This window comes from Argentina silus (assembly GCF_951799395.1).
Source record: "Argentina silus genome assembly, chromosome: 1".
In the NCBI taxonomy this organism is placed as follows: domain Eukaryota; kingdom Metazoa; phylum Chordata; class Actinopteri; order Argentiniformes; family Argentinidae; genus Argentina; species Argentina silus.
This window is the reverse complement of record NC_139655.1, coordinates 8,316,157-8,330,284: the sequence shown is the minus strand read 5'-3', so window position 1 is coordinate 8,330,284 and position 14,128 is coordinate 8,316,157. Positions and strand designations below refer to the sequence as shown.

Here is a 14,128-nt window from a genome sequence, read left to right as displayed (position 1 = left end):
AAAGGATAAATAAAATGTAATTACAGAATTTCCTTGTTCTAATACAAAACAAAAGAGAGGGAAGCAGTACAACTGAAATGTCCCAGATGCAGAGATAAAGGAATATGGTCTGTGATCAAATGAATACAGTCTCTGGGCAATTATAGTCATGGTCAGAAAGCCTTAAACAACATTGCATATATTACATTTATAGAAAGATTTCACCAGCTCTTATCTCTATGAAACACTGTAATAGAATCAGGCCCATAATACAAAGCTGTGTGTGTGTGTGTGTGTGTGTGTGTGTGTGTGTGTGTGTGTGTGTGTGTGTGTGTGTGTGTGTGTGTGTGTGTGTGTGTGTGTGTGTGTGTGTGTGTGTGTGTGTGTGTGTGTGTGTATGAGGGGATATGTATCAAAAATGTGCAGTGCACAGCAGGACTAAAACACATTGTAGCCAAGGGCTTGACTGTCTGAATCGCAGGCCTTTCTATAACACATTTCTGGTCTCCTGCGCAAAGGATTAATCTCTCTCGAGGGCATCCAGTTTTACTTCATTACACACCACAGCCTTCTTTACCATACTGTAGCACTACAGGTCCTACAAGCAAGGAACATCTCATTCAAGGTTGAGGTCATTACAGTATTAGAAGGTCAAGTATGGTCAGGTTGCTGGAAGCACCACTTTAAACAAGGACACACATACTGTACTGTACCTCACCTATAAGCTAGATATGACACTAATAACAATGGATTGGTCAACAGAATGTATCCTCTGAAGGGTGAGAGACCTTCAAGTGTCGGCTAAATACAGCACAATGACAATCCAATCACCCTCACGTCCATGCACATCTTAGCAGGTCCACATTGACCTCAAGTATTGACCTCTGTTATGAATGTTAAGAAGAGACGCAGCGATGGAGATGGCATGGGTATGTGATTGCTTATTGTGCATACATACATCTATGTGTTTATGACTATGGCTGTGTGAGCTGCCCATGTTAGCTACGTCCTTCAGTGAGAACAATCATGGTTTGAAACAGTAGAGGGAGGAAGAGGATATCCAGAATTACATTACATTACTTTTTTTCTGAAATGTTTCTGCAGGTTTGAATACATGTTCATTTTGTATCAACACTGTGCAGGTCTAAGCAGTGGCACTTCAAGTGATTAAAGTGGGTCTTTATTACCACAGATGGATTAAAGAGAAGGTTCATGAGCTCTTTTTGAAGAGGTATGTCAAGCTGCACTTCGTACTGTTGTCCAAGCACGCACGCACTCACTCACACGAGCACACACACACACACACACACACACACACACACACACACACACACACACACACACACACACACACACACACACACACACACACACACACAGGGCTCTGTATACATTCCAGTATTTAGTGGTTGAGTAAATGGACATGATATTTAAGAGAGTGCTATTTCCTGAGCACATTTTTTCTCTTGTGCGCTTTTCTCTAAATTTCCCCAGGGACGTGAGCCCCTGGGTTTGGCTCTATGTCAGATCCTCGGCAGCCATGATAGTTCATCAGGGTTTCCACCAATATTGGCAAGAGTGCTCCATATCCTCTTAGCAGTTATAGCTTTTCAATTTGCTTTTGAATCGCTGAGCCTAGCAGAACATATGGCAATACCTGGGCTTAAAGTCCTGATTCTACTGAAAGCCTACTGTATGAAATAGCAATAATCTAAATAGTCTGCCTGTGCTACCTTGTTTTTTTTACCTTACACTTAAGCATGTTTTGATTGATTTGCCACAATTACTGGAGGCTGTTTGACACAATAATGTTATGGTAGGGCCGTAATGTTTGGCATTATCCATCCCCCACTCTCTCAAGGGAATCAACAGCTTAAATGTTCGATAAATTACGCAGACACGCACACAAGCCTTGCACGCACGCACGCACGCACGCACGCACGCACGCACGCACGCACGCACGCACGCACACACACACACACACAGTACTCATTTACCACACATACACTCTTTCCCACATTCATCATACTTCACCCACACTATCTCAGGCAGACAAAAAGAGGTTGCAAAAATGAATCACCTCCTACACAAGCACACCCACATCTGCTCTCATTCTGTACTGTAGCGACAGATGTGCTGTGCAGTACCTCTGTCACTATGCATCTAGAGATGGAGACCACTCAGTCCTGAAAAAGTCCCTTCCTCCTGGGTAGAGAGAAGAGTAAAGAAGACATGTATTGTACAGTATTGTATCATTTTCAGCTCCTCATCAGACTATGGATTTTTGGTCCATCCTATTACTAATTCATACGGTGGGGGGGGGGGGCAACCTGATCTGGATCAATGTGGCTGACCTTGGGGTGATCTGCAGAGGGGTTCTGACTGATCTCTCTGGGCTTCAGGGCACTTGGACAGACACGCCCATGTCCCCAGACCACTGATCTATGGTTCTGATGGATGACTGGGTTGATACAGACCTGACCTGGAACAGCAAGGCTGTGGGTTTGGTTCCCAAAGAGGAGAATACTCAACACAAAACTGTAAGATGGATAAAAAACGTCTGCTAAATGACTATGTTATCTTATCCCTCTCACTGTGACAGAGGTATGTCTGAGACAATTAAAGCAAAGCTAGTTCATTATTTTTACACATTTACCCATGTGTCACAAAGAAAAAAAGGCAGACTTTGTGATATAAACCTTGTCTGGGTGAAGCGAAATATTCTAAGAATCTTTTGGTCATTGGATGCTTACAGTATGTCACTGACATACTTGAGATACGAAGGCATTTTCTGCATACCAGAAACTAAAACATCTGATAATGCAGTCATCAGAGGTCATCAAAACATCATAGGTCATCATTACAGAATGAAAAAAATAAGACTTGTGCTGATGTAAAGAAATGGACAACAGAACCAGAGCTATGTAGTTGATGTATTTTATTGTGAGATGGGGAGTCATAAAAAAAATCCAAAAAACAAAACAAAAACTATCACTATATAAATGACCATGGGATTAAAACAGGGACATATAAAACAGGTTGTGACCTTGACGTCAACATACAAAATAACAAATTGGCACAAATAAAACACATTAAAAGGTATGTCAATATTATTTTGGCTTGGCAAAAGGACAGTTTCATGGTTAAGGATCATCCTTCAATACAACAGCACACTCATGCTATTAGACATACAGTTAGTTTTCAAAGTTCAGTAGCTTCATATTAAAGTGGGCAAATAAAAACAAAAAACTAACATGAAAATGGATGCAGAAAGCTAACAGGTAACAGGTTCCAATTTCAGGATTGCAGGGTGTGGTTTTTTTCCCGAGGACAACTTGAAATATTATCAGTTATTTTGTTCAAAAACATACTTCAAAATGCCAGAGTTTTATTTTCCAGCCTTGTAGTCATTTACCTTTGAAATGATTTTCATACTAAAATATATTATTGTATTAATACAAACTACAGTATTGTACACTACACTGTGTAATAAATAACCATAAAGAAATATAAAAAATAAGACACATAAATATAAAAGTTTTCTAGAACTAAACAGATACCCATATCATTGGGGGTGGGGATAATACTGTCATTGTTGAAAACATACAGTACACACATTTTAACATAAAAAACAACACCAAAATCAAAATAACAAACAACAAAAAATAATACTGACAGGTAAAAATATTGTCTGAATTATAATTCTGGGATCATATTTGCCTACATTTGTTACCTGAAGAGAGAGTGAGCATTTCACAAGTGTTAAACAAGTGCACTGAACAGGGAAAAATACATTTCAAGGCAGGAAATACTTACAAATCATGTTTCATCATTCCTCTAAAACATGTGCATTGTAGTTCTCTAAGTCATTGATTGCTCTGATTAGAAACGAGGCAGACTTATCTCAAATCTATAATACATGTGTATGTGGTACGCTAACTTCCACAGCATCAGGACTAGTGGTGAGCCAAAATCAACAGTGTATCGGCTTAAGAGTTGACATGTTGAACTGCAATCAAATCTGGGCCCAGATAAAACCTGACGACAGCTGCTAAGGTAAAACAGCAATATTCAATGGCACTTTTGATATGCATGGTTTTCTTTTCTTTTTTTTCTTTTTTTTGCATAAGGCTGGGAGTGGGAATAGGGGTTAAAATGATTTGACTGTGTTCTTCCTTCTGCTTGATCTGAACATGTAACACTGATAGCAGATTAAAAACAAACAAACAAACAAAACATTTAGAACAATGTGTCTATGTACCTCCGATAAGCCTATCCTCTTCATCTAAAGGTCATTAACTAGAACATGGCTGAACCCGTCCCCTCACCACCTTTACTCCTTCTTAAGGCTCACAATCCAAAACAAACATATGTTATGCTAACATCAGCTAACGTAATGGCGCTGTAGGTCTAGTGCGATAACACTGAAGGGTAGACAACATTACTGTTATATCCATAGGTAAACCAAGCCACTTGTAGTGCACAGGATTTTTCTCTTCCTCCAACTTAATAAAATACTGATTCTTGTTCATTGGCAATAAAAAGGTATAGAAATCTCTCCCAACTGTACAGCTTTTAAAGGTTAAAATATGAGTGACAGAATTAGTAACACTGATAAAAAGAAATGACCCAAGGTGTTTTAGTAATAAAACATTATCTAAAACGAGTCAGCTCTAGCTTCGAAAGTCTGTATAATGCATTTTTGTCATTAAACTTGTGTTTGTTTGATTCTTTTGTTTACAAATTAATTTTCTAACACTGAAAATGTTTATCCTGTGGAAAAGTCACTAATATTTTTCAGGCACACCTGGATTTATACACAGTAGTGAACTGAAATGCAGTGTCCGAGCAACCAAACCAGCTGTCTTCTCTCTCCCCATGTCATGGGGGAGAAAAAGATCCTTCCATTTAATCAAGAAAAAAGCAGAGGTCTGTTTTTTTTATTTTGTCTCTTCTTTCTCTGCCGGTGTCTGATTCTCGTCTTCAGAAAGAGTGTTCCCGTTTGTTTCACCTTCACTCTCTGTTATGACCTCACCTTCCTCCTCCACCCTCTCCCCTGATTCCTCAAACTGGGCTGAGGTCACTCCTTCCTCTGTGTCCATCACCTCCTCCTCCACCTCCTTCTCCTCCTCCTTCTCCTCCTCAGCCTGCTTCTTCTCTCCTGTGTGTTCTTCTTCTTCCTCAACATTCTCCTGCACCTCTTGCCTTGTGTCTGCCTCTTCCCCTCTGTGTTCCCCTACCTCCTCCTCTTCCTCCTCTTGCTTTATTTCAACCTCCTCCCCCTCCTCGTCTTCCTCTCCCCCTACCACTACTTTCTCCACGTCCTGCTCTTCATCATCCTCTCCTTTCAGACCAGTGTCTTCCCTTTCCCCCTCTCCCTCTTCCTCCTCGTCCTCATCCCCTCCCTCGTCCCCTATCTGCACCACCTGGATGTCATCCATGTCCAGAACGCTGTCCTGCCCAACTGCCGTTGTTTCCATCTCCTCCTCCTCTTCCTCCTCCTCGCTCTCCTCATCCTCCCTGGTGCTGCTCCCTCGCTCGTCTGAGTCCAAGTGGGAGGGGGGTGAGGTGGCCCTGCTGTCAGACCTCTGCTCCCCCCCGCTCAGGGTCAGGCCCATCTCCATAGGACTCTCCCCCTCCTCCTCAGGGGTCTCTCTTCCTCCTCCGTGGCCCTGCGCCTCCTTCTTACAGTAGGAGTAGCGGTGGTTCATGTGCTGGGAGTAGGACCCCGAGTGGGAGAAGCGCTTGCCACACTTGTCACACTGGTAGGGCTTCTCGCCTGAGTGCAGCCGCATGTGTTCTATCAAGTGGTGCTTGTGTTTGAAGGCCTTCCTGCAGATGCTGCACTCGTGGGGTCTCTTCCCTGTAGGGAGAACACACACAGTAAATAAAACATGTCTGTGAGAGAGGTATAAAACATTCAGAGATACATTATTGCTGAGTGAAAGAGAAACACTCCAGCCCACTGGGGCTGGAAAGGAGGGCATGCTCCTTGAGAAATACCGATGAAATTGTTGTGAATCCCCTGATAATTGTGTTAGTCAAAGTTTGCCAATGGTTGAAAAGTCATATTATTTATCCTCAGGTATCCATGGGAAATATTCACAAAACAATACAACAAAACAAGGACAAATCTAGCTGAAATGCTGCAAGACAACATTATACAAATGAGGAACGGATAGTTCTAGGCTAAGTGAAGTCATTTGGACCTGAAACAGTGGTTCTACGCCAGGTATCAAAGTAATAAAGAAAAAAATGCCTCCAAGAGGTTTGACCTGGGCTTGGCCACGACATCGCCCATGTTCTCAGTGTGAGCATGTCAAATTACTACCAGAGCTCTGTTGCAACATTACATTTCATATGAGAAGGTAATGTGGTTGGCAATGGAAGCTTGGCGGAAAGAAATTCTCAGGCCTACACCGTGTGTTGAGTAATAGCTGTTGGAATGGCGGTGTCCGCCCTCTGGAATATACAATGGTAATAAGACTGCAATGTGCAATATCTGAAATTTCCCCTTCACTTTCACTTTGAGTCATATTTTCCTGTGGTCTCTAAAGAGCTACAGGAAGGCCTGGTTTTATTTGCGTATTTCTGGACGACTGTACCTGTGTGCTCGTATTTATGTCTCAGCAGAGAGCTGCTCTTCTGGAAGATTTTGTCACACAAGTCGCAGGCATACATCCCACTCTCCGTCTTCCTCATCTTCTTCCGTGGAGAGGCGGAGTCCGAGTCGTTCTGCTCCTCCATCGTAGACACGCCCTCTGAGCTGGTGTCCTGTCTCTCTTCCTGAAGAACATCGGAAACAAAATACATGTGTATCATATGAATATATATGTCAGGTAATGAAAATATACAGTATCTATACAGTACATAGTGCAGGACAACATAAAACAACCAACAACAGAATAACATTGTTAGGCAAAGTGGTTTGGCGGTGTCATTCATTTTTTCAAAAGAAAGAGAGTGGCAGGAAATGATTGCATAGGCTGAGTAATGTGACATCCTGTCCATGACTCTCTGGATACCCTTGTCATAACAAAATTGCCATAACTCATTTTATTGGCTGCGTGAAAAAGACCATTATGGTGACATCATTCCTTGGCCTTGCAAATAACAACCATGACTCAATGATGAGTCCTGTGTCCAGTCTGAGTGTACTACTGTGCCCAGTCTGAGTGTACTACTACATCCAGTCTGAGTGTACTACTACATCCAGTCTGATTGTACTACTGTGCCCAGTCTGAGTGTACTACTACATCCAGTCTGAGTGTACTACTACATCCAGTCTGATTGTACTACTGTGAGTTGGTCCAATGAGGCACAGAGAGAGGATATGGAGAATCGTTAAGGAACTGATATACGTACGTAGGGGCTTTTAACAAGGCTGGTCTATGCCAATCCACTTAACACGAAAGAATAATACAACAACAGTAAATCAATGATGAGACAGAGGTCCAGCATTTAAACAGATTCCTACAGATCAATAAAGCTCTACAGTAAGTGCAGCCTCATGTCTTCTGGGTGACAGCCCAGTGCTGGAGTGATGGCTCACATAGCAGAATCCATCATTATGGAATCATTAAGTGCCCTCTGACTTTAGAACTACACATTCTTTGTATTTTTTGTATTTTGGCGTTTTTTTCTAGTTTTAACTCACTTGATTCCCCTCCACTACCCTCTTTCTTCATCCTACATTCCTGCAAAGCCCTTGCTATCAGAGAGAGAGAGAGAGAGAGAGAGAGAGAGAGAGAGAACTGTATATATACACATACACACATACATACACACACACACACACACACACACACACACACACACACACACACACACACACACACACACACAGACACACACACACACACACACACACACACACACACACACACACACACACACGGGTGCTAAAACACCTCGGTCTCCACCCACGGCTATGGGAGAATGAGAGAGTTTCACCAGCTCAATAGGTGGAGCTTAACCTCTTCATTATGGCTGACCTACGGTGGAACAAAGCCAAGAGAACTGGGCTATAGACTCTCAAGTGTTAGTGGAGCAGTACTTGTTGTTTCAATCAAACCAGATGAAACACTTGTAGAATCAAAGATAGAGTGATTCCACTCAAGAATGTCAGATCCTCCCTCTCTTGCTAAAGGACAGCCAAATAGTAATTGAGTAACAAGCAGAATACCAGAGGAGAGACTAAGCATGAAACACTGGCAAAACTCGCCTCAGTGCACATGCAATATCAACAATTCAAACATGTTTTTATACACAGGAAAACTTCTCTAACTGACAAACAAGTTCATATTGAGAATGCCACATAATGGAAGTACTGTATATTACAGATGACTTGCCCACCAACCTTGATGACGTTGAGGTGCACAGTCTTCTCATGTGTCTCTGTCCCTGCAGGGCTGCTAGCTGTAGTGGTATAGGTGTAGGCCAGCTGAGGGATGAGGATAGTCTGATTGTTGGTGTTGAGAGCCCGCAAGCATTGCACACGGGTCTGATCAGTCATGGCCACGATGGTGGGCAGCTGAGTGGTCATGATGTTGATGGGGTTGGCACTTGGTGGGCTGATGTAGAGGGACATGGGGCTGCCCTGGCCCAGGGACTCTTTCTTTGTGCAAGTCAAGTTCAGGGGCTCGTCCTGATGGAAGGAAGCTCCGGTGGTGTAAAGGCTGGCTTTTCTCTCCTCTCTGGTGGGCTTTGGTAGCGACAGGTCCAGGGGTCCCTCAGTGCTCTGGGGGGGTTTGGCTGGGACAGGTCCCCCGGCGGTCAGGTTTAGTGGTAAGTGGGAGGCCGGGGGGCTCTCGGAGCCGTTGACCTCCACTGAGGTGGCCTTGGCCGCGCTGACCTGTGTTACGATGGGGCCCTCAGTGTCGTGGTCAGTCACTGGGACTGGGGATACTGACCCCTCCTCTTCAGATGGAGGCGTTGGGGCCCCCAGTGATATCTGCCCTGCCTGCATCTTGTCAAACCATTTCTTGACCACATGGGAGGGCAGGCTGACTGAGTCGGAGATCTTGGTGAGCTCCTCATTGGTGGGCTCAGCGTTTAAGGCAAAGTAGGCCTTGAGGAGAGACAGGAGGTTTTTGGGCTGGTTGGAGCACAGATCTCCATCAGACAGCAAGGAGGAGATGGTGGTCTCTGATTTGTCAAGGCCCGTCCCGTTGATCCTTAGGGCCTCTTTCTTACAGTGCTTGAGTGTGTGGAGGGCGTCCAGACCCCCGGGGCAGTCGTCACAGAGCAGACAGGTGTTAGTGGTCTTCTCCTCGTTCTTGGCCTCTTTACTCTTCGATGTCCTGACTGTGAGGTCCTCTGGGAGTTTCTGGGCCTTGCTGGGCTCTGTGGTGACCTGGGTCTGGGCTGGTGCTGAGGGCTGGGGCTCCTTCTTTAGGTTCTGGGCTGTCAGCTGGGTCTGGATCTGGGAGGGGTCCAGGCTGTAGTTTATAATGATCTTGGCGTTGCCGTCCTGACCCATGATGGGTAGACTGATGGCTGAGATGAGCTGCTGCTGGGGGTACAGTGTCCCCATGCCCACCTGCCCCTTGGCATTATTCTCCAGGACTTGACGGATCATGTTGTCATCCACCGCCATCTTGAGGACATTCTGTAGGTCTGCCAAGTTAATGCTGATGGGCGACACCAGGCCCACCGTGGGCAGTACCACCGCCTGCACCGCGCCCTGTAGGGGGGCCGTTGCCCCACCGTTAAGCACGCCGTTCACCCCTGCAGTAGCCACCACCATAGGTTTGTACTCATAGTCCACCGGCTCGCTCTTGATCTGGTTGACAGGCAGCTGTTCCTGCAGGGGCTTGCCATGATCCAGCTTGTCCCGGATCTGGGTGCGGGTGGAGGGCGAGGCGGGCATGGCGGGGGACGGGCACTGGGAGGCCTTGCCACCCGAACGGGGTCGCCCGTTGACGGAGATGACACTGATGCACTTCTTACTGCTGATGTGAGAGCTGTACGAGCCTGAGTGGGAGAAGCGCTTCTTGCAGTTGGAGCACTCGTATGGCTTCTCTCCTGTAAGCACACAGGCAAGACCTCCATTAGAAACAGAGCTGAACGAACAAGTCTCGCAGGAAAAGAGCTCTAATGCAGTTCAATGATGCTTAAACATGAGGTAATGGCACTATTGGGAAATAGACTCTAATTGCCATCCATAGTGCCAAAAGAAACACAATTATGGCACATTAGGACAGAGCACAATGCTCTGAAACACAATCAAGGACATATATAATGTAAATACAGAGAATTACTGAACATAAATATTTGTTGGATGGAGACTGAAACATCTGGATGATGTGGCCAGTAGAGACTCAAAGCTGTGAATCACCTCAGTACTCAAGCCCTGTTTCCACATACAGGACACAAACGCATGTACACATACCACACACACACACACACACACACACACACACACACACACACACACACACACACACACACACACACACATGTTGCCATGGTGACAGTGGGGTCCACTCACCGCTGTGGATGCGTAGGTGCTCCTTCAGGTGGTGCTTGTACTTAAATGCTTTTCCACATTCAGTGCACTTGAATTTGCGGTTGCCCCCCGACTGTGTCACGTGCCTCTGTCAGACAATGGGAGAGAAGGGGGAGGGAGTGTTCAGTCACACACACACTGAACATGCACTTTGCACTTGTTTGATTTCACAGAACAGCACCCTTTAACAATTACAAAAGTCCAATCTAAAGATATTGGATGGATCATGTTATAAAACAAAGCAGTCTACTCTATTACTCTGCAATTACTATCATACTATGTAACAGCATGTTAATACAGTGTTGTTACCAGAGTAATTACAGAGTTACTACACAGGTATAGGTGCAACAAAGAGTAAAGTCTGACCAAAAAGAGCCATGGTATTGACCAACACATGTGCTTTTACACCATGTAACTGCTCTCCAAGCGCCCTCATCCCGTAACACATTAGGGTCAGACACACAGACAGTCCCCTATGCACCTGACTCAATGTATTACAATGTAATAACAAAGAAGGTCTATGTGTGTGTGTGTGTGTGTGTGTGTGTGTGTGTGTGTGTGTGTGTGTGTGTGTGTGTGTGTGTGTGTGTGTGTGTGTGTGTGTGTACCTGGTCTCGGCCGGCCTTGTGGGCTGTCATGTGCCTCTCCAGCTGTGTGCGATAGGCGAAGGTGTAACTGCACTGGGAGCAGCTGAAGTTGTCCTCGCTCTTCTCGTGGCGGTACTTGATGTGCTCCTTCAGGGACGTGTAGCGTTTGTAGCCCCTGGCGCAGTAGGGACAGGTGAGGAGCTGGGAGAACGCGTCTGGAGTGCCTAGGTGGAGGTAGAGAGAAAGAGCACGTGTGTGTGTGAGAGAGGGAGCGTGTACATGTGTGTGTGTGTGAGTGAGAGAGTAGAAGGGGCTGTCCAAAGAGTAATCACAGGGTCACCAGAGAGGACCATTTGATGTGGTTGATTGACAGCCACAGAAGCCAGTTATTTCACCAGCCACTCCTCCAAGAGACCCACAGAGGAGCCAGATAGATACAACGTGGAAAAGTGTCTCTAACCCTCATCAACAATAATAACATTTGTTATTCAATGAAATAAGAATAATCAACCACAGGGTTAGAAAAGTGCAATTCATGACACTTCAGGTACAACAACAAGAACACATGCTTCTGAAATCACAATTGTTTCATGCTTATTGAAAAAAGGTTTGAAAAGAAATGCCAGGACTATCCATAAAAGCATGTTGAAACCACTGAATGCAGTGCAAGTATTTGTAAAAATGTTTAAACTTAACTGACCCAGCTGGGTAAATAAAGGTTAAATATAAACAAAATAAAAGTGCAAATAACACAAACCCAGGTTGGTATATAAGACCTCAGTTTCCCAGGGTTTTCTGCTCCACTGGGTCACACACAGGTAAAGTATTACCTGTTAACAGGTGATGTATTAAGTGCCCTGCTGGCCAGGTGAAGCTCTCAGGATGTGAACACACACACATTATCACCCAGGTACCTGTGAGTCATCACTCACACAGATGTGAGAAATTAGCTCAGGTGTTACCATTTATTTTCTATTCCCCCACCCCCCACCCCATTTGGCAACAGGTAAAAGCCAAAACCCCTTAAGCCATAAAGACCCCTTTATGTCCAGTCACAAATTGGTGTGTGTTAATGATGTTAGAGTGCTGTGTTAATGGGGTGGGGTTTACACCTAAGGGGAGAGGGAAGGAAGTCTAAACACTGTGCCGGAGGCGTAAAACCTGCAGTCCCTGAGGTGTATTACCAAAAATACATGAAGGGAAGGACTGACAATGAGCTGTGCTGTGGCTAATGAAAGGGGGTGAGTTGAGTGAGGTGTTTCAGTTTAAGAGAAAGGAAGAGAGAGAGAGAGAGAGAGAGAGAGAGAGAGAGAGAGAGAGAGAGAGAGAGAGAGAGAGAGAGAGAGAGAGAGAGAATGAGATAGATGTCACATCTATATCTATGTAGTGCTAGTTATCATTAGCTTGTGCTAATTAGCAGGGAGTGGTGGTGACTTTATCAAGCTTGTGCTAGTGTACATGTGAAGGTGTGTTGTACCGTTCTCGTCATGGCCGCTGGCCTCTGGGGTTCCCTGGCGTGGCTCATCCTCTGGGGCCTCAGGGTAGATGATGGCTGTGTCCCCCTGCTGTAGCATCTCCTCCACCAGGGCGTCTGTGCTCCCATCGTCCTCCACGTCAGAGCCACACTCCTCCCTCACTGCCACACACACGCACGCACACACACACACGCACGCACGCACGCACACACACATTCACACACATTCACACACACACACACCACACACACACACACACACACACACACACACACACACACACACACACACACACACACACACACACATGGTTAAGGCTGAGCAGTAGTACTGTATATTCATTAGTGATTACGCTGCTTCTCAATAAGCCCCTAAAGAAATAGCAAAGCTTTGCAACATGGAAGCTTAGTGTCTTTGTGTGTAGTATGATATGAATCCATGTATGTAAAATGAATCCAAGTTAAAACTGTAAGACACTGAACACACAGTGAAAGACAGCATCTGGTGGGGAGGTGAGTGTATTTAAATCAGTGGAGGCTGGTGGAGGTAGAAATCGGAGGACAGGCTCATTGTAATGAATGGAATGAATTCTTTATTCCATTCCATGCATTGTTTTGACACCATTCCTATTTCCATTCCATGCATTGTTTTGATACCATCCCTAATTCCATTCCATGCATTACAATGAGCCCGTCCTCCAATTTCTACCTCCACCAGCCTCTACTTAACTGTGTATCCTCAGAACAAACAGAGACTCCCAATACAGTGCTCTTAGCAAGCTAATATGCATGTACAGCAAAAGCCTTATTGCCTTCTTCAAACCCCTCAGAAATTAAATCAATCACCTCTCTGCTAAAACAACCTTCAAACCATGCTTAACATTAGATATAATTAGATATTTTATATTGGAGCATAGTTTTCCCTCCTCATTACATTAGCCAATGTTGGTACACTAATGAGAGCTAATTAAAGGGAAAGGTAACCTGAGGATAGCTGTTAGAATGTAGAAAGCTTCCGCAGGTTCTCTGAGCTTCCTGAAGCACATACCGGAACTAAGTCTAGCATATCAAAAACAAATTAAACTTAATGCCTTTATGAACATGCTGTATGAATAAACCTAATATTTTTTTAATGCTAGGGAAATAATTATATGATACTGTAAAACAGCTAACTATATAGTTAACCTCACTGAGAGAAACTACACTTAGAATCGGTTAGTGTTTACCAAGCAGCTGTTTTAGGGGGGAATTCTACTAGTCCTGTGTTCATTTGAGGTTTGCGTGCGTGCTAGGTCTGACAGTAAGCCCCAGCTGTGTGTTCCTGTGAAAGGGGAACATACATACAGTCCACTCCATGACTCACCCAGGCCCAGTAAATACCAGCACTCCTTAACAGGGCCCGGCCCTGGCTCTCCTGTGCTCTATAACACAGCGATGAGACACGCTGTGAGGACGGTTCCGCACACACATACACACACAGCCCTGACGCCAATGATACAGTCAGTACACACAGTCACCGGTTACCATGGTTATTAAACACTTTCAGCAGAACCTCCTCCACCCACATCACAGCAAACC

The 14,128-nt window shown here is 44.8% G+C and overlaps 1 protein-coding gene across 1 annotated transcript in view; it reads right to left on the bottom strand.

Annotated features, from left to right (window-relative positions):
- Window positions 1-2,920: 2,920 nt before the first annotated feature.
- The window catches only part of zeb1b (zinc finger E-box binding homeobox 1b), a 48,119-nt gene continuing 36,911 nt past the window's right edge, over window positions 2,921-14,128 (bottom strand). The window contains exons 3-8 of the mRNA XM_083666766.1: window positions 12,554-12,712; window positions 11,098-11,300; window positions 10,472-10,577; window positions 8,339-10,005; window positions 6,585-6,765; window positions 2,921-5,842 (exon numbers count right to left, since the gene is read on the bottom strand). Of these exons, the coding sequence (XP_083522892.1) occupies window positions 4,920-5,842; window positions 6,585-6,765; window positions 8,339-10,005; window positions 10,472-10,577; window positions 11,098-11,300; window positions 12,554-12,712 (3,239 nt within the window). The 3' untranslated portion in view covers window positions 2,921-4,919. The remainder of the gene's footprint in view (window positions 5,843-6,584; window positions 6,766-8,338; window positions 10,006-10,471; window positions 10,578-11,097; window positions 11,301-12,553; window positions 12,713-14,128) is intronic.